This window comes from Odocoileus virginianus, chromosome 9 (assembly GCF_023699985.2).
Source record: "Odocoileus virginianus isolate 20LAN1187 ecotype Illinois chromosome 9, Ovbor_1.2, whole genome shotgun sequence".
NCBI classification, from domain to species: Eukaryota; Metazoa; Chordata; class Mammalia; order Artiodactyla; family Cervidae; genus Odocoileus; species Odocoileus virginianus.
Window position 1 is genome coordinate 47,968,135 of NC_069682.1, and position 19,598 is coordinate 47,987,732.

Consider the following 19,598-nt stretch of genomic DNA (forward strand, 5'->3'; position numbering starts at 1 on the left):
GATTGGCCGACGAGACGGGGGCGTGGCCTCAGGAGCCTGGTTCCGCGCGCCAGAGCGCGCTCGCCGCAGTGCGAGCCAGTCCCGGAGCGAGCGCCATGGTGAGGAGTGGTTGTAGGTTGCGGGCGAGTCGGAGGCGGTGGTTTGGGCCTGGGTTTGGGCCGGAGCGTGGACTGGGACCAGTGCCTTCCCCGCGGACGCGGCTGGGCAAACGCGGGATCGGTGCTTACTTTGGCGTCCCTGCTGCCTTTTCAGGTGCTGCTGCACGTGCTTTTTGAGCACGCGGTCGGCTACGCGCTGCTGGCGCTGAAGGAGGTGGAGGAGATCAGCCTTCTGCTGCCGCAGGTGGGTGAACATGGTGGGCTAGCCGGCGGCTCCGCAGCCCCTTGGGGCACGCGGGCCCCAGCATGCACCGCGCGCTCCCACGTGGCTGGCCGAGCTTTGGGAGGTGCGCTGGGCCCAACAGCTCCAAAGCAGGGGGTCCTTAACCTGCATTCGTGATTAGAATTGCGTTTGAAGCATTAAAAAGTAAGCTTTCCAGACTCCACCCCTTACTGATGAAGCGGAACCGAGATTTAGGGCCCTTGATCTGTCCATTTTTAGTGTTCGGTTGGTCTTAAAAGTGCGTTCAGGTCCGAGAGCTGCTGCTGCTTTACTGCGCCCTAGAGGCAAGAGAAAGGGAAGGAAATCACTCATCTTTCTCCCCCCAGGTGGAGGAGTGCGTGCTGAACCTGGGCAAATTCCACAACATCGTTCGTCTTGTGGCCTTTTGTCCCTTTTCCTCGTCCCAGGTTGCCTTGGAAAATGCCAACGCTGTGTCTGAAGGTGAGTTGGCCACTAAATATTGTAGGGGGATGACCCGAGATGTAGTTCTTGGTACTGTTAACCCTTTAACAACCTAGAATGTAGGCTTTATTTCCTGTAGGCACTGTAGTAATAAATGATTTTAAGTGAAATCAGGCTGGGGTTGAGGGGCTGGTATAATGGTAGATCTAATCAAATGTGGTTCTCTGCTGGTTTCTTCAGCTGATTGCAAAGGGTAATTTTGATGCTAAAAGCCTGGAGAAAGAGTTTTAGTCCCAGAAGACAGATCTGATGCTAAATACATCCATTGTGCTCAAGGGTGTTTCAAGCTTTCAGTAATATATTTTACACTTATGTTATTGGGCCTGAGTTCTGTTCCTCCTATGGTTGATGCTGGCTTTGCAGTGATGACTTGAGTCTGTCAATCCCCTGAGTGAGTGTAATCAGTGATGTCTCCATGTCTCTGAGCAAAGCCTCTGAGCAAGAGGAGGGCTCTAGGCACAGGCCATCTTAGCATGCTCTGCAAAACCAATGTAAGATCAGTCTGTCACTGATCCGCAGTTGAGGGGACAAGATCCCTTTTTATGATTAAGCATCCTTCAGCATGTTAGTGGGAGCTCTATTCTTTGCCTTGAGGTGTTGTTCATGAGGACCTCCGCCTGCTCTTGGAGACTCACCTACCACCCAAAAAGAAGAAAGTACTTCTGGGGGTTGGGGACCCCAAGATAGGTGCGGCTATACAGGAGGAGTTGGGGTACAACTGCCAGACTGGAGGTGTCATAGCCGAGATCCTTCGAGGTGAGACATTTTTGAGCCGGTGACGGGGGGGTGGTGGGGTGGGTGGGGGCCTGGAAACCTAGCAGGTTGCTTTTTAGAAGCCCTCCTGCTTGTCTGGTGCCTGTGCATGCAGGAGCTAGCTCAGAGCCTTTACTTACAGTCTCGCCCTCTTCTAGGAGTTCGTCTGCATTTCCACAATCTGGTGAAAGGTCTGACTGATTTGTCTGCTTGTAAAGCCCAACTGGGGCTGGGACACAGCTATTCTCGTGCCAAAGTTAAGTTCAATGTGAACCGAGTGGACAACATGATTATCCAATCCATTAGCCTCCTGGACCAGCTGGATAAGGATATCAATACCTTCTCCATGCGTGTCAGGTAAAGTGCAGGGGTGACCTGAGAAACTTGTGGGTTAGCTAATTTTGAATCCTGAGATCAGGACTGGTAGAGCTGGGCCTCCCGATGCTTACCACAGGCTGTGTTCTTACACTGACTGTATAGAAAGAGGAGGCAGAGTAAGTCCACCCCATATACACCTCAGCCCAGGCAGGCCCTTTACCTGGTCTGTATTGTGAATGGGGAGACATGGAGGTTTTTGGATCTGATTTGTTCCCATTTCCTCCAGGCATAAAGTAGATGTGGAGAGGGCTGAGTGTAGCTTTGAGGCATGGCAGCTGGGCCAGGGAGTGATTGTGGTTCTTTGCAGGGAGTGGTATGGGTATCACTTTCCTGAGCTGGTAAAGATCATCAATGACAATGCTACGTACTGCCGCCTTGCTCAGTTCATTGGAAACCGGAAGGAGCTTAATGAAGAAAAGTTGGAGAAGCTGGAGGAGCTGACAATGGATGCAGCCAAGGCTAAGGCTATTCTGGATGCCTCGCGGTCTTCCATGGGTCAGTACAGAGCCTAGCAGTGAAAATAAGGCATGGGGCTCTGAATATTGGGCTTCTGCATTCACACTTGACTTTCTTTAGGCATGGATATATCAGCCATTGACTTGATAAACATCGAGAGCTTCTCCAGCCGTGTGGTGTCTTTGTCAGAGTACCGTCAAAGTCTACACACTTACCTGCGATCCAAGATGAGCCAAGTAGCCCCCAGCCTGTCTGCCCTAATTGGGGAAGCGGTGCGTCATGGGAAACCAAAACATGGGGGATTGTGGTATTACCATGTATATTCGTCATATTGTTGTATTTTGTGACCTATCATATCTTCCCCGCTTGAACTTGATCGGGAGGAGGTTGAAGCAAGTTATGCAGTTGGTACGTTGGCAATTCCAGCTTCTTTGACTCCTTGACTCTTTCTCTAGGTAGGTGCACGTCTCATTGCTCACGCTGGCAGTCTCACCAATCTGGCCAAGTATCCGGCATCCACAGTGCAGATCCTTGGGGCTGAAAAGGCCCTGTTCAGGTACCAGTGAGGGCACCTGCTCACACTCAGGTGCCACTTCTGGTGCCCACTTGCTTGTTTGGGGATCACAGTGATGGTTGACCAGGGCTCCCTGACCTGTACAGGCCTCTGCTATGGGGGTGATGGCCAGTCCTGGTGTCTGAGTGATTCCCTGGGCCCAGCAAAGGGACCAAGTTTCCAGGTCAGCGACGTTGGATGCCTTCCCTCTGCCTCTGGGAGCGGTGGGTTGGCATGAGGTGGGGTAGAAACCCAACCTGGCCTGAGGCTCACTCTGGAAACTGGGGAAAGGGAAGGGAGGCGCTGCTTTAGCTAATACAGTTGAAATTTCTGGTCTTAAAAGTCTCCGCTGAATATTCTTCTCCCAGAGCCTTGAAGACAAGGGGTAACACCCCAAAATACGGACTCATTTTCCACTCTACCTTCATTGGCCGAGCAGCTGCCAAGAACAAAGGTCGCATCTCCCGATACCTGGCAAACAAATGCAGTATTGCCTCACGAATCGATTGCTTCTCTGGTATGGGTGGGGGAGTGGGCAGTTGGGAGGGTGGGGAGGCTGACTACCCTAGCAGCTTCTACAATGATGGCAGTATTTTTCGTCAACAGCAGTTCACCTAGTGAGTGTTGATACTTTGGGTCTGAGTAAAGCTGAGGGTAGGGGAATGCTGGAGGCTGAGCTAGTAGTTTGTCCTGCTAGGGGCTGATGTGCTTTGTTTACTTATATAAACACATCCAGAGGTGCCCACCAGTGTTTTTGGAGAGAAGCTTCGAGAACAAGTTGAGGAGCGGCTGTCCTTCTATGAGACTGGAGAGATTCCCCGAAAGAATCTGGATGTCATGAAGGAGGCAATGGTTCAGGTCAGTTTGGGTCAGGTCAGGTGGGGTAGAATCAGAGCTGGCTGTTGGAGGTGATGAACTGTTTTAGCCTGACCATGTAGAGTGGAGGTAAAAAACTGATTTAATGAGCCTGATCCAACAAAACCATGAGAGAGACCTAGGGAACCAGAGGTCTTCAAGCCTTTTCAGCATCTTTCTTTGGCCAGGCAGAGGAAGCGGCTGCTGAGATTACTAGGAAGCTCGAGAAACAGGAGAAGAAACGCTTGAAGAAGGAAAAGAAAAGGCTGGCTGCAATTGCCCTGGCTTCTTCAGAAAATAGCAGTGCCCCGGAGGAGTGTGAGGTCAGTATTAAATTGTTAGCCCTCAGCCCTAGGTAAAGATCTTAGGTTATAGGACCGAAAACAGCAGAACAGAGAATATAGCATCTCAAGCCAGGGTCTACAGTACATGCTTTTGGATTGAAATAAAGACTTGAAGTCTCAAAATCGACCTCTTGATGGTATAGGAAGGAGATGGGTGCTGAGAAAACTCACTCAAGAGCCCAGAGAGCTGGTTTGTAGCAACACCTGTTCATTCTCTGGGCGAGTGTGTTCTGCCTCTGCTGCCTTCCAGGAGTTCTTAACCAGGGATGGTGCAAACTGCACTGCTTATTCAGATGTGTCTAGAGATGATAGCATCTCATACTGGGAATGGGGAATAGGGAGGGCTCCAATGTGCTGCTATGGTAGAATCATTCTCCCTAGGATTGTCAGCAGTGCCCGTGTTTCAGGGTCCCCTCTGGCACTTGGCATCATGATTCTTTTTTGTGACCAGCATGATGAGGTTTTTCTGTAAACCTAAGGATAGTCTGATTACCTAAGGATAATTGTGTGTTCTGTCTACCTTTTAAGTGATGGGGGGGGGGGGGGGTTACCTTTGATTTGACATGGATTTCCAAAGCTAAGCCATTCTATTAAAAATCATCCCAGAAATACTAGGCAGTTTTAAAGCCATTTTCACTAGTCTCTCTTCCCTGAGTGCTTAACAGCTGGAATTCTAACATGGATATGTGTACATAAAACAGATGACACTACTTCATGCCCACTTTTCCCTTTCTGCCATCAGGAGACAAGTGAAAGACCCAAGAAGAAGAAAAAGCAAAAGCCCCAGGAGGCTCTTCAGGAGAATGGAATGGAAGACCCATCTGTCTCTTTTTCCAAACCCAAAAAAAAGAAATCTTTTTCCAAGGAAGAGCTAGTTAGTAGTGATCTTGAAGAGACAGCAGGTACTGGAAGTCTTCCCAAGAGGAAGAAATCTTTTCCCAAAGAGGAAACAGTTACTGACCCTGATGAGTCAGAAAACAAGAGGGTCCCCAAGAAAAAGCGGAAATTGTCCAAGGAGGAGCCACTCAGCAGTGGACCTGAAGAGGCTGCTGCCAGCAAGAGCAGTGGCTCCAAGAAAAAGAAAAAGCTCCGAAAGCCATCCCAGGAAAGTTAGAATGGACATCTTCCTAGTGGGACATAACTTACAGAGGTATTCCCCATCCCATCCCCTAAAGCCCAATAAAAATAAAAACAAATTCACAAGAGTCATACCATGTTTTATTGGACACCTTAACATGGGTGTGGGTGGGACCTATGGGTTGGACAGGGCACCAATGACAGCCTCAGTGAAGTCTTGGCAGGTGGCATAACCACCCATGTCAGAAGTTCGAACCTGTAGGGGAGAATTGTTATCATCTCTGTGGCCTGGGCCCATCCCTAACCCCCCACCACCTAACTGTTCCCTAAGGAAGCCAGCTCCCAACAACCTAGGCTCTGCCCAGAAGGTAATTATGGTCTAGAGGTATAGGGCTCTTCTCTGGTCCACAGTACTGAAGGGAGGTGTATGGTCCTTGTGAAGTTGAAGGGAATAAAGGGCTCTAGCCCCCATAGGGGTGCAGGTGGCCGATGACAGACTTGATGAAGTCGGTTGTGGTGCTGTAGCCGCCCATGTCTCGAGTCCGTACCTACAGCCACCACCGGCAATAACCGTGGTGAGGAAGAGAAGAGAGCCCATGAAGGTGAGGGGCAGGGCAATGTGATGGAAATGGAATCCAAAGAGGGTGACAAGGCCAGGAAAACGACGCAATGCAGCAGAGATGCAAGGAGGCAGCCAGGTTTGGAAAAGCACAAACCTGTGCGCTCCTGTCAGGGCCAGAGCCACTACTTGTGCTCTGCTGCAGCCTCAGCAGGGTAAGAAGCTCAGTGTGTGAGATGGGAAAGGCAAGTCAGACAGGAGGAAGATACCTTGGAGGAAATAGAGGAGACCAGGTGGGAGCAAAGACAACTGCAGGGGAGTGGCAAATAAGGATAGGCTTCCAGGTGTAGAGAAAGTGGTGCCTCATCTTGTCAGCTATCTCCCTCTGCTCCTCCATCTCCCCCCCACCCCTGCCCCACACTAGATAGGAAGCTACAAGTTCTGCCAGTGGATGAAAGAGGAAATAGCAGATGGGAAACTAGGAGGCAAAGATGATCAAGAGAATGAGACAGCCAAGAGAAGAGAAATGAACAGCCCTGACAGGACTGGGGGAAGAGCAGAAGCTCTGGGGACCTGGAGGGAAAGGAGGCCCCAACTCAGGTTCCCAGAAATTGGTGCCAAGACCCTAAACCCCATAGCCTTTCTAAACTCACCTTGCCAACTTTAATCACCTTCTTCACTGCCTCTGCAATCATGTTGGAGTGATGCTCGAGACTGCCAATGGGGACAGAAAACTAGATTACCCCCACGTCATCTTCCCGATTTCCCCACCTGTGTTCCCCAGACCACCCGGCCACCATCCTAGCCTGGCAGTGACCTACTTGAGATGCCGTAGCATGTTGGAAGCTGACAGCAGCATGGCTGTGGGGTTGGCTATATTCCTGCCCACTGCCTGGGCAAATGGATGCCGGGCACCCTGTGGACAGATGAGCAGCCCAGAGTCACTAGCAGCAGACATTCTGCAGTATCTGAAGTCAGGGAAGGGCATTACATGAGAGGTCAGGCCGGGAACACTGAGAAGATGCAAGGGTTGGTGGGAGAAAAGTAGGCCAGGGTCATGAGAAGGCCAGGGGGATGCACTGGAGGATATGAGGTCAGATGAAGGGCACATACAAGAGGGCTGAGGGAGGAGGTGACCTCACCGTCTCAAACACCGCGTACTCTGCACTGTAGCTCTCACCAGGAACCACACCAGCTCCCCCAACCAGGCCGGCAGCCAGATTGTCAATAATGTTCCCATAGAGATTGGGCATCACCAACACATCAAACTGGTAAGGATTCTGCACCAGCTGGGGGCATGGAGAAGAGACATAAATCCAACTCCCTGCCTTGCTCCTCACTGAGAACAGAGACACTGGGAGGGCCTTACCTGCATGCAGCAGTTGTCTATGATCATTTTCTCAAACTTGATCTTGGGATACAGTTCAGCAACTTCCTCACAGCACTGCAGGAACAACCCATCTCCCAGTTTCCTGTTCATGGACCAAAGGGAAGAGATTCAGCTGGGAGAGTGCTGGGGGCTACCTTCCCAGGGCCCTACCCCATGCAAAGTTATGTCCCTCACATGATATTGGCCTTGTGGACAGCCGTGACCTTGCCCCGCCCCTTCTTAGTGGCATAGTCAAAGGCGAACTTTGCAATACGCTGTGATTTGGTTCGAGTGACAATCTTCAAGCACTCAATCACACCCCTCGCACTCTGCATGAGAGAAAAGCAGCTGAGTGACACTGGAAAGAAGGGAAGAAGGAGCTATGCCTCTCTCCCCTCTTTACCCCTGCTCCCCACAGTTTCTAGGACCTCACCTCATGTTCCAGAGAACTGTACTCCCCTTCCGTCTGCTCTCGAATAATCACCAAATCTAGATTGTTGTGTCGAGTCTTGTACCCAGGAAGTGACTTCACATGGACTACATTGGCAAACAGGTCCAACTTCCGCCTGAGGATATTGTAGAGCCATAAATACTGTGCCTGGTGCCCCAGGACCCCACTCACCAATAGCCTCCCATCACCTACCTCAGCCGCATATCATAGGAGGCTAGCTCCCCTTTATACTCCATTGGGGTGTGGATCTTTCCTGCATAAACAAAGTAGAGGTGGGGGGGGGGAGAATCAAGCACAGGCCAAGTTCAAGGAAACCCGGATTGGTGTTCCCTCAGTGACATAATGCAATCCAGACTCCCACCTCACACTCCCAAATAAGTGACCCTTAAATGCCTCTGGAGGCAAGGGGCAAAGGAGAATAATGTAGTTAAAACCAGAAACATTGTGTCCACTGTTTCATTTCTAGTCACCAGACATATGTTGAAACTTCAAAATGACCTAAGAGAACAGAAAAAAAAGTTCTCATGTTCTCAAAGGGCCTGGATTAAATAGGTTGAGAAACAACTTAGATCTGTGACCTTTCTTGATGTTTCTGTGTCTACATATGTCACATCTTTTCAACCAACACATATCATGTGTCAGGCACTAGGAATACCAACCAAAAAACAACACAAACTCCTGTCTTCAAGGGGCAAACAATGCACTGGAGGAAGAAAGTTAATAGGAAGGACGTGATAAATACCATGGGAGAGGTATTACCAACATGCACAGGAGCAGAGAAGAAATTCCCTCTGGCAGTACCAGGAAGTATCACAGAACATCTGGCACTTCAGCCAGACCTTAGTTTGAGTTAGTGTAACAGGTTAAATAGTGATCCCCAAAATGATATACCCATGTTTTAACCCCCAGAACCTGTAAATGTGACTTTGTTAAGACAGTGTCTGTAGATATAATAAGTAAAGGATCTTGAGATGGATTCACACTGGATTCTTGTAGATTCTAAACCCAGTAACAAGTCCTTATACAAGAAAAGGAGAAACAGATACAGACACAGAGTGGAGAAAATCATATCAAGACAGAGGCAGAGACTGAAGTGACACATCTACAACTCAAGAAACACTGAGGAATGCCAGTAGCTACCAGGAGCCACCAGAGAAGCTGGAAGAGGCTAGGGAAGATTCTCCTTAAGTCTTCAGGTGAAGCTCTGCCAACACCTTAATTTTGGGATTCTGGCCTCCAGAACTGGCAAAGAATAAAATTTCTATTATTTTAAGCCACCAAGTTTACAATAATTTGTAGCAGCATTCAGAAACTAATACAGTGAGTAAGGAAGATTCTGGCAGGAGGAACCAAAAGGAGAACACTGCAGGCAGAAGGAACAGCAAAAGCCAAGACAGTACACATTATTTGGAAACTAACACAGTCCAGAGTGACCAAACAACAGAAAAAATGTTGCAGAAACAAAGGCAGAAAAGCTAAGGCAGAAAAACTCATAACAAACTTACTTTCCTACCCTAAGGCTGGGACTGGCAAAGTCATAGTGGTCTTTCCAAGAGAAGAGCTGTAGAAGATGGACTGTAGGGGCAGAACTGAAAGCCAAAAAGTCTGAGGCAGTTACAGTAGGAAAGCAGAAAGACAGAAAAGAGGCAGCTAGAAATGGCATTTCTGAGACACAATTAACAAGACTTGAGGACCATTTCCCTAGAGAAGGAAATAGCAACCCACTCCAGTATTCTTGCCTGGAAAATTCCATGGACAGAAGAGCTTGGCGAGTTACAGTCCAGGCAAAGAGTAACGGGCCTGAGCACAATGACCCATGACGTAGCCCCACGACAGACTACAGATTCATAAAGCCTTCCTGCATAGAGCATGAGGCACATGATCCCTCAACTCCTGGGTTTCCAACTGGGCTCCCACTGATGGTCACCAATCAGTGGTGAGAACTCAGAAGAGTTAATGTACTAATGTGTGCAGAGGGAAGCTTAATGACCATTTATTCGGCACACATACCAATGATTGCCACTTTGTTCTCCTTCATGGAACTCAGCACCTGCTCCAGCTTCTCCTCAGATGCCATATTCTGCACCTCGCTCAGGTGATGCTCCTGGAACTCCACTGGGACAGAGGCAGCCTTCAAGAACAGGTGCCAAACATCGCAGGATCAGAATCAAGTAAGTCCTTTCCAACTCAAGCCATCGTCCCTGTCACGCCCCAGGCCACTCACCTTGAACACCTCCTTGACGGCGTGCATCAGCTCAGGCCCCACGCCGTCTCCTGGCAGCATAGTCACGGGAAAGGCGCCCTCCACCCTCACGTCCTCGCCCTGCAAGCAGGGGCAGCAAAGCTAAGAGCTGGGGCGAGGACAGGGGTTCTGGGGCGGGGTGGAGGGGATGGCCAGGAGAGATGTCAGGGGCGTGGGCGAGACCGGAGCCCGGCCTGCGCTTACCTGGGTCCGCGAGGAGGCTTGCGCCACGGTTGAGGTACACAGGCTCCTCCATGCTCCGGGATTCGGAGCGGCGACCAGTGCCTGCAACAGACACACAAGCCTTTTAAGTCGGATCTGGGCGCCTCTGGCCCCGAATACTTCTGGGAGCCCGGTACAAACCCGCCGCCCTCCCGCCTGCCCTTGCGTGTCCCGGGCCTCACTCGGGTCAGCCAGCGGACACGGCCGAGGGCAGCCATGTCCTTCGCAGGAAGTCGCGGAGAAGTGACGCCGGAAACTGGAGCGGCCCGGGGCGCCTATTTCCTGCCCGGCAGGGATGTTGGGCGGTACCCGTATTTCCTCCAACCAAAACAGCTTACCCGGTGGTTTTCCTCCGCTGGCATCCTCTTGGGCTCCCCTCTTCCGGTACCCCCTGATGCGGCAGAGAGCTGCGTTGTTTATTGCTTTACTTTCAGTCACCGTATTTAGGTTGAAACTTGAAAATAACATTAAAGGCGAATATGAGGTTTCATTTCTATCAAACGGGGACCTAAATTTAATAGCAAGTTGAAAAACAATACTGGAGAATCTGTCTTAATGTTTTTGTGTCCTCGTATTTGTTATTCTTTTCATCAGTTCTCACTGAACAGTCGTATGTCCGACACTAAAGACGTTGATGAACACCACAAAATGCATAGGAGAAGGTGTGTGTGTGTGTGCCTGGCTTATTCAGTCTCCGAGCCTGCCCGGTTATTAATCTGCATTAATCAAGTTTACTCGTTTTTTCCTAGGTGGTGGTGTTCTTTGCTCTGACCTTTGTTTCCTAATAGTGTAGCCTAGGCTTGAACTCCCCTGAGCAGGATAGTAATTAGAGACAAATTATCTCAACCTTGTAAGTGTGACTCTAAAAGGAAAATTCAGATCGATTTCCTAAATTTCAGTCGCATGCTGTTTATAAAGTACATGCCTAAAGCACATGGCACAAGTGGACATGGAGCACTTGTTTAAAATGCAGAATTATGTCACTCCAGACTTGCTGAATCCAAATTTCAGGATTGGGACCCCAGAAAGCATATTTAACAGGCTCCCTCAGATGATACACAAATTTAAGAACCACCAACTAGATTGCCTGTGATTTATGTACCTAATCCTTCCAAAAATGTGCAGGGCATTCTCCCAGCCCAAGGGAAAGATGCAGTGGTTCTAATCTTGGGGACCAAGAACAGGCTTTGTGCCTCTTTTCTGCATTCCTTTAGGCAGGGCCTTCTCTACTGTTGTGAGGTGAAAAGATTTAAATTAGAAAATAAATGTGTAGGAAACGTGAACACATGAAAAGTTCTGTGTCGATAAAAGGCTGTTAATAATATAGCTAATTGATATTATATATGATAATATAATTATCAATGTTAACATTAATGTGACAAACTCCTCCATCTCCAGAATCAAAACCAGAGAACAGCACCATCTTGCCTTCATAGACTCCCTAGTCCCAAGTTACACACTGCTCTTGCCATTCACCACCATTTTTTTCTTCCAAACATTGCTCTTTATAGTAGAGTAAAAGTGGGAGATCTACAATTTCTCAAAGCTATGTTTTCTGTCACTTTAGGAAATTTAGGGCGGGAAAGGAGATGTGCCATCTTAGTCTAATCTCTGATAACCTAATTTTCATCCCAGAAAATATTAATTTCCTTGAGGGCAACTACAACATTATTTCCATACCTAAATTCTGCACAAATCTGAGTCCAGTCTGACAAACAACATCTGCTCATTGATATCAAGCTGTGTGGCTGTCAAAAGAGTGAAAGGAGTTGATGAATGGTACCAAATGACTGAGGCCTAGGAAATGTGATCATCACTGTTTCGGGTCGTTGTATTCTTCCGGTGAGTTTGGTGAGCTCTCCTGGACTTTGAGTTCCTATTAAGGCATCTCTTACCGATACTACCTGAGAATAGGGAAGTCCAGTCCAGACCCTTGAAAAGTTCCCTAACCAGACTCTTGGACAAGTGAGAGGGGTTAAACCATCTTGTTCCTTTGAGTTGTTATGAAGCATATATTAGTGTTCGGTGTGAGGCTGGATGATTTGAGTGTCAGTTTCCTAGGCCTGTAAATACTCCAGTTCAGGGGTCCTAACCAGAGCTCCAGGTATCTGTCAGTAGAAATCAGTACCATGAACCTGGATGGGGAAAATAAAAAAAAAAATCCCTTCTTTATTCTCAATAACCTCTAACTGAAACTTAGTGTTTCCTATCATTACGAATGTAAAGTGAGGGACTGCCCTGGTGGTCCAGTGGTTAAGACTCTGCCTTGCAATTCAGGGGACATGGGTTTGATAAGTGGTTGGAAAACTAAGATCTCGCATGCGCAGAGGAACTAAGGCCACCACCACAACTACCAAGCCTGAACGCTCCAGGCTCCAAGCACCGCAACTAGAGAAAGATCCTGCATGCCACAACTAAGGGGCCTGGCTCAGCCAAATAAATAAATGTATTTTTCAAATGAATGTGGAGTGATAGTGTAGTGCTATTTGTAGTACCCTTGACTTTATCACTAATAGGAATTATAATTCATGCTGTATTTCATCTATCACAGATATCTTGAAATATTATTTACTCTGATTGCTAGTTTAATATTATTTGACCTAACGTGAGATTTTGTTATTTAATGCATGAATAAAGCAGCATGTATAGCACTATATTAAAAGGTTGCATTAATATTATTATTAACATAATGAGTTTTATTTATAATCCTACATGTGTTAGTTTATGCATTTAGAATCCTTTCCTAAGAAGAAGACAAGGGATGGAGCTCAGCAAGATATAACCTCAGCTGGAGTCTACCTTAGCTTATTCTAGGGAGCCCTGGAGCAGGAATGATGTCTCAGGGTTGTCCCAGTTTGAAGCAAGGCTTAATAACTGCTTCAGCCCTGCATTGCCTAATCTTCCAGGCCTCTTTGGCTCTTGGAGGCTCCATTGGCCACAGACAACCCTCCCAGAGAAGGGGGTAGTTATGAGCAGTTAATGACCAACACCTGAAGCAGTTGGGGGACTGGATGCATCAGCTGGCAAAGAAAAGCTGGACAAGGTACCTGCTATTCTGTGGAGATGAGAATGACCATGGTGCACTGGGATCCAGTGAGAACAGGTATGTTTGAGGAGATGAGGTACCATAAGGAGTAGTGAGTAAGACTGGTTCAAGTTCTAGGGCTAAGAGAAATAAAGAAGGATTAGCGAGCAATACTGAGGACCCTGTTGGTATGGTGACCATGAATTTATCATGTTATGATTATGTGGATTTCATGAAGAAAGCCAAACTTGGGTTTATCTAAAGATGTATTTTGCCAGAGAGAGGTACAAGAGCATCGAGGGTATTGGGATCAGGAGGGAAGTGAAGCCATTCAGAAGAGATCTAATGGATAGACTGGTGAAAAAAAGAACCAAAGATCCCAAATAGTCAGAGAAGACCTTGTGGAACTCACTGAGCAAGTAAGTTGGAAGGAGAAGAGGGTGTTTCCACCAGTTGTTTTGGAAATGGAGCAGATGCCAGTGATAAAGAAGTACCAGATGGAACTATGGGAGTGGATCCAGAAGAGAGCTTGAAAAGACTCCAGCAGAGGAGGACTCAGACCCACAACATTAGATGGGTAATGTGTCACCATGACAATCACCTAGGATAATGTCATCAGCAGAAGCAGGAAAAAGGCTGGGATCCAGGTTCTAGGATCTGCTTTTGGTGAGCAGGAGACACCAAGAGATCAGAGATGGCAGGGAATAAGAAAGGTGATTTCAGCGAGAAGAGCCCCCCAAAGTAGAACTTCTTTTTTCCTCTTAATTTTTTTAATTGGTGGAAAATTACTTTACAATGTTATGTTGGTTTCTGCCACACAACAACACAAATCAGTCATAATTATATACATATATACACATACATATCCCCTCCCTCGGGAACCTCCATTCCCACCCCCCATCCCACCCACCTAGGTCTTCACAGAGCACCAGGCTGGGCTGCTTGTTTTTATAAAGCAGCTTTCCACTAATTATCTGGTTTACACATGATAGTATATGTATGTCAATGGTAATTTCTCAATTCATTCCACTCTCACCTTCCCCTGCTGAGTCCACAACTCCATTCTTTACTAGGCTCACCAGTACCATTTTTCTAGATTCCATGTATATGTGTTAATATATGATACTTGTTAATATATGATACTTTTCTCTTTCTGATTTATTTCACTCTGTATAAGAGGCTCTAAGTTCATCTACCTCACTACAACTGACTCAAATTTGTTTCTTTTATGGCTCAGTAATATTCCTTTTTATATATGTAGGACATCTTCTTTATCCATTCATCTGTTGATGGACTTCTAGATTACTTCCATGTCCTTTGGCTACTGTAAATATTGCTGCAATGAACATTGGGATACATGTGATTTTTAGGATTGTGGTTTTCTCTGAGCTTCCCAGGTGGCACTGTGGTGAAGAACCTGCCTGCCAATGCAGGAGATGTAAAGAGAGGTGGGTTCGATCCCTGGGTTGGGAAGATCCCCTGGACGAGAAAAGGGCAACCCACTCCAGTATTCTTGCCTGGAGAATCCCGTGGACAGAGGAGCCTGGTGGACTGCAGTCCATGGGGTTGCAAAGAGTCAGACACAACTGAGGTGACTTAGCATGCAGCGAGGTATATGAGAAAGTGAAAAGGGCTTCCCTAGTGGATTAGACTGTAAAGAATCTGCCCACAATACAGGAGACCTGGTTTCAATCCCTCAATTGGGAAGATCCCCTAGAGGAGGAAATGGCCACCCACTCTAGTATTCTTGTTTAGCAGATTCCATAGACAGAGGAGCCTGGAGGCTGTGGTCCATGCAAGGTGGCTCAGTCGGTAAAGAATCTGCCTGCAATGCAGCATACCCAGGTTCAATCCCTGGAACAGGAATATCCCCTATAGAAGGAAATGGCAACCCACTCCAGTATTCTTTCCTGGGAAATCCCTTGGGCAGAGGACAGAGGAGCCTTGTGGGCTACAGTCTTTGGGGTCGCAAGAGTCAGACTTAGCGACTAAACCACCAAACCACCACCAGGGTATATGCCCAATAGTGAAATTGCTGAGGTATATGATAGATTTATTCCTAATTTTTTAAGAAATCTCAATACTGTTTTCTGTAATGGCTGTATCAGTTTACATTCCCACCAACAGTGCAAAAAGTTTCCCTTTTCTCCACATTTTCGCCAGTATTTATTGTTTGTAGAGTTTTTTGATGGTAGCCATTCTGACTGATGTGATGTGGTACTTCTTTGTAGTTTTGATTTACATTTCTCTAATAATGAGCAATGTTGAGCATCTTTTTCATGTGTTTATTGGCCATCTGTATGTCTTCTTTGGAGGAATGTCTGTTTAGATCATCTGCCCATTTTTTCAGTGGATTATTTGTTTATCTGAAATGGAGCTGTGTGAGCTGCTTATGTATTTTGGAGATTAATCCTTTGTCGGTTGTTTCATTTGCAATTATTTTCTCCTATTCTGAGGGTTGTCTTTTCATCTTGTTTATAATTTCCTTTGCTGTGCAAAAGCTTTTCAATTTTATTAGGTCCCATTTGTTTGTTTTTGTTTTTATTTTCATTAATCTAGGAGGTGGGTCCGAGAGAATCTTGCTGTGATTTATGTCAAAGAGTATACTATCTATGTTTTCTTCTAAGAGCTTCAGAGTTTCTGGACTTACATGTTAGTCTTTAATCCATTTTACTTTTGTGTATGGTGTTAGGAAGTTTTCTAATTTAATTCTTTTCCATGCAGCTGTGCAGTTTTCCCAGCACCACTTGTTGAAGAGGCTGTCTTTTCTCCATTGTATATTCTTGCCTTCTTTGCAAAAAATAAGGTGTCCATATGTGTGTGCATTTATCTCTGGGCTATCTTGTTCTATTGATCTATATTTATGTTTTTGTGCCAGCACCATACTGTCTTGATGACTGTAGCTTTGTAGAGTAGTCTGAAGTCAGGGAGGTTGATTCCTCCCTCCATCTTTCTTTCTCAAGATTTCTTTGGTTATTTGGGGTCTTTTGTGTTTCCACACAAATTTGGAAATTTTTTGTTCTGGTTCTGTGAAAAGTGCCATTGGTAATTTGATAAAGATTGCATTGAATCTGAGGATTGCATTTGGTAATATAATCATTTTGACAATATTGATTCTTTAAATCTAAGAACATGATATACCTCATCATCTGTTTGTGTCATCTTTAATTTCTTTCACCAGTGTCTTATAGTTTTCTGCATACAGGTCTTTTGTCTCTTTAGGTAGGTTTATTCCTAGGTATTTTATTCTTATGTTGCAGTGGTGAATGGGATTGTTTCTTTAATTTCTCTTTCTGATTTTTTATTGTTAGTGTATCCAAATGCAAGTGATTTCTATGTATTGATTTTATATTCTGCTACTTTACTAAATTCATTGATTAGCTCTAGTAGTTTTTTGGTGGGATTTTTGGTGGTTTTGATGGTGGGTTTTTGGTGGGTTTTCTTGCATTTTGGTGGCATTTTTTTTTTGTAATTTTGGCATTTTGGTGAGCATTTTGGTGTATAGTAACATGTCATCTCCAAACAGTGAGAGTTTTACTTCTTTTCCAATCTGGATTCCTTTTATTTCTTTTTCTTCCCGGATTGCTGTGGCTAGGACTTCCAAAACTATGTTTAAATAGTAGTGGTGAGAGGACTTGTCTTGTTTCTGATCTTAGGAGGATATGCTTTCAGTTTCAATTTTTTGGAGAGTTTTTTTTGTAATAAATGAGTGATGAATTTTGTCAAAAGCTTTCTCTGCATAGATTTTTTAAATCACAATTTCAATTTCAATGCTTGTGATTGGTCTGTTCATATTTTCTAATTCTTCCTGGTTCAGTCTTAGAAGGTTGTACATTGCTAAGAACTTGTCCATTTCTTCCAGGCAATTCATTTTATTGGCATATAGTTGCACATAGTAATCTCTTATGATCCTTTTTATTTCTGCATTGTCTGTTGTAACTTCTTTTTCAGTTCTAATTTTATTAATTTGAATCTTCTCCCCTTTTTTCTTGATGAGTCTGGCTAATTAATGGCTTGTTAATTTTGTTTATCTTCTCAAATAACTAGCTTTTAGTTTTATTGATCTTTGTCATTGTTTCTTTCATTTCTTTTCATTTATTTCTGCTCTGATATTTATATTTCTTTCCTTCTACTAATTTTGGGTTTTTTTTTTCCTTCTTTTTCTAGTTGCTTTAAATATAAGGTTAGGTTGGTTGTTTGATGTTTTTCTCATTTTTTGTGGTAGACTTGTATTGCTGTAAACTCTCTTAGCATTGCTTTTACTGCATCCCATAGGTTTTGAGTCGTCATGTTTTCATGGTCATTTGTTTGAAGGTATATTTTGATTTCTCCCTTGATTTCTTCAGTCATCTCTTGGATATTAAGAAGTATACTTTTTAACCTCCATGTGTTTGTATTTTTTACAGTTTTTTCCCCTGTAACTGATATCTAATCTCATAGCTTTGTGGTCAGAAAAAATGCTTGATACAATTTCAATTTTCTTAAATTTACCAAGGCTTGATTTGTGACCCAAGATGTGATCTATCCTGGAGAATGTTTCCTGTGGACTTGAGAAAAAAGTATATTCTGCTGTTTTTGGATGGAATGCCCTATAAATATCAATTAGGTCTATCACATCCAATGTGTCATTTAAGGCTTGTGTTACCTTATTAATTTTCCGTCCAGATGATCTGTCCATTGTTGTGAGTGGGATATTAAAGTTCCCTACTATTATTGTGTTGCTATTTCCTCTTTTATGGGTAATAGCTTTGCCTTATTATTGAGGTACTCATATGTTGGTGCATATTATATATTTATAATTGTTATATCTTTTTGGATTGATCCTTTGATCATTATGTAGTGTCCTTCTTGAGTTTTGTAACTGTCTTTATTTGAAGTCTATTTTATCTGATATTAGTATGGCTTCTTCCACTTTCTTTTGATTTCTACTTGGATGGTATATCTTTTTCCAGCACCTGACTTTCAGTCTGTATGTGTCCCTAGATCTGAAGTGGGTCTCTTTTAGACAGTATATATGGGTCTTGTTTTTTTTCAATCCATTCAGCCAGTCTGTGTCTTTTGGTTGCAGCATTTAATCCATTTACATTTAAGGTAACTATTGATGTATATGCTCCTATTACGATTGACTTTATTGATTTTGGTTTTTGTTGTTGTTTTTTAGGTAAGAAATGGATTTATTCAGACTCAGAAGCACACTCCACAGACAGAGTGTGGGCCACTGCAAAAGGCAAGTGCCTTGGGTTTGTTTTTGTAGGTCTTTGCTTTCTCTTTTGTTTCCTGTCTAAAGAAGTTCCTTTAGCATTTGTTGTAAAGCTGGTTTGGTGGTGCTGAATTCACTTAATTTTTGCTTGTCTGTAAAGCTTTTGATTTCTCTGTCAAATCTGAATGAGATCCTTGCTGGGTAGAGTTTTGTTGGTTGTAGGTGTTTCCTTTCATCACTTTAGGTATATCCTGCCACTCCTTTATGGCCTGCAGAGTTTCTGCTGAAAGATCAGCTTTTAACCTTGTGGGGATTCCCTTGTATGTTATTTGTTGCTTTTCCCTTGATGCTTTTAATATTTTTTTATTTGTGTTTAATTTTTGTTAGTTTGATTAATATGTGTCTTGGCATGTTGCTCTTTTTGGATTTATCCTGTATGGGACTCTCTGGGCTTCCTGGACTTGGGTGGCTATTTCCTTTCCCATGTTAGGGAATTTTTCAACTATAATTCCTCGAATATTTTCTCATACCCTTTCTTTTTCTCTTCTTCTTCTGGGATCCCTATAAGTCAAATGTTGGTGTATTTAATGTTGTACCAGAGGTCTCTGAGACTGTCCTCATAACTTTTCATTCTTTTTTCTTTATTCTGTTCTGCTTCTGCTATTTCCACCACTCTATTTTTCAGCTCACCCAGTTATTCTGCTATTGGTTCCTTCTAGTGTATTTTAAATTTCAGTTATTATGTTGTTCATCGTTGATTGCTTGTTCTTTAGTTCTTCTAGGTCCTTGTAAATTAGTTCTTGTATCTTCTCAATCCTTGCCTCCATTCTATTTATCTGTGCCTCCATTTTATCTCCACGGTTTTTGGATCATTTTTACTACCATTACTCTGAATTCTTTTTCAAGTAGATGGCCTACTTCCTCTTTCTTTTTTTGGTCTGGTGGTTTTTACCATGCTCCTTCATCTGCTGCATGTTTCTCTGTCTCCTCATTTTGTTTAATTTACTGGGTTTGAGGTCTCCTTTCTGCAGACTGCAAGGTTCTGAGAAGGTCTCTGGACCTGTTGTTGGTGATGTAGGATCAGCTCCAACTGAGATCTGGCCTTACTCCAACTTGTACTTGCTTCCAAAGTCCACAGTTGCCCCCAAAGCTCACAGTCTTAAGCCAGTTGCAGGGATTTAGTCTGCTTCATCTGCTGTTGCAGCAGTGAATTCCCTTCCTCTTCTTTGGTCACACAGCCCCTGGTGTTCCACTTTGGTTTTGGCCCCACC

The 19,598-nt window shown here is 44.9% G+C and overlaps 2 protein-coding genes, 5 non-coding genes and 1 pseudogene across 9 annotated transcripts; 7 read left to right on the plus strand and 1 right to left on the minus strand.

Annotated features, from left to right (window-relative positions):
- NOP56 (NOP56 ribonucleoprotein) lies at positions 1-5,391 on the plus strand. Its single transcript, XM_020906312.2, has 12 exons — positions 1-98; positions 253-342; positions 708-822; positions 1,438-1,599; positions 1,755-1,953; positions 2,282-2,469; positions 2,551-2,702; positions 2,886-2,986; positions 3,352-3,500; positions 3,720-3,841; positions 4,027-4,161; positions 4,925-5,391. The coding sequence occupies exons 1-12, from the start codon at positions 96-98 to the stop codon at positions 5,294-5,296; spliced, it is 1,788 nt and encodes a 595-aa protein (XP_020761971.2). The 5' UTR covers positions 1-95; the 3' UTR covers positions 5,297-5,391.
- LOC139036864 (small nucleolar RNA SNORD110) lies at positions 1,201-1,272 on the plus strand. The gene has a single exon (XR_011489726.1). It is a non-coding gene; the product is annotated as a small nucleolar RNA SNORD110 (small nucleolar RNA).
- LOC139036853 (small nucleolar RNA SNORA51) lies at positions 2,029-2,164 on the plus strand. The gene has a single exon (XR_011489715.1). It is a non-coding gene; the product is annotated as a small nucleolar RNA SNORA51 (small nucleolar RNA).
- On the plus strand, positions 3,050-3,135 carry LOC139036860 (small nucleolar RNA SNORD86). The gene has a single exon (XR_011489722.1). It is a non-coding gene; the product is annotated as a small nucleolar RNA SNORD86 (small nucleolar RNA).
- Positions 3,559-3,629, plus strand: LOC139036848 (small nucleolar RNA SNORD56). Its single transcript, XR_011489710.1, has one exon. It is a non-coding gene; the product is annotated as a small nucleolar RNA SNORD56 (small nucleolar RNA).
- LOC139036846 (small nucleolar RNA SNORD57) lies at positions 3,887-3,957 on the plus strand. Its single transcript, XR_011489708.1, has one exon. It is a non-coding gene; the product is annotated as a small nucleolar RNA SNORD57 (small nucleolar RNA).
- IDH3B (isocitrate dehydrogenase (NAD(+)) 3 non-catalytic subunit beta) lies at positions 5,379-10,391 on the minus strand. 3 transcript variants are annotated; one of them, XR_002316326.2, is made up of 13 exons: positions 10,285-10,391; positions 10,085-10,165; positions 9,863-9,961; positions 9,649-9,769; positions 7,831-7,891; positions 7,621-7,753; positions 7,383-7,516; positions 7,188-7,290; positions 6,961-7,107; positions 6,640-6,734; positions 6,472-6,532; positions 5,610-5,807; positions 5,379-5,515 (listed from the first exon to the last, which is right to left on the minus strand). XR_002316326.2 is itself a non-coding variant. In XM_020906314.2 (12 exons), exons 1-12 carry the CDS (start codon positions 10,318-10,320, stop codon positions 5,435-5,437), a joined length of 1,152 nt encoding a protein of 383 aa, XP_020761973.1. In that variant the 5' UTR covers positions 10,321-10,391; the 3' UTR covers positions 5,379-5,434. The 3 variants fall into 3 exon arrangements, 2 of the variants coding, with proteins under 2 accessions (XP_020761973.1, XP_020761972.1); XM_020906314.2 differs by lacking the exon at positions 5,610-5,807; XM_020906313.2 differs by having other exon boundaries at positions 5,379-5,807.
- LOC110145857 (STE20-related kinase adapter protein alpha pseudogene) overlaps positions 10,319-19,598 on the plus strand; it is an 18,408-nt pseudogene continuing 9,128 nt past the window's right edge.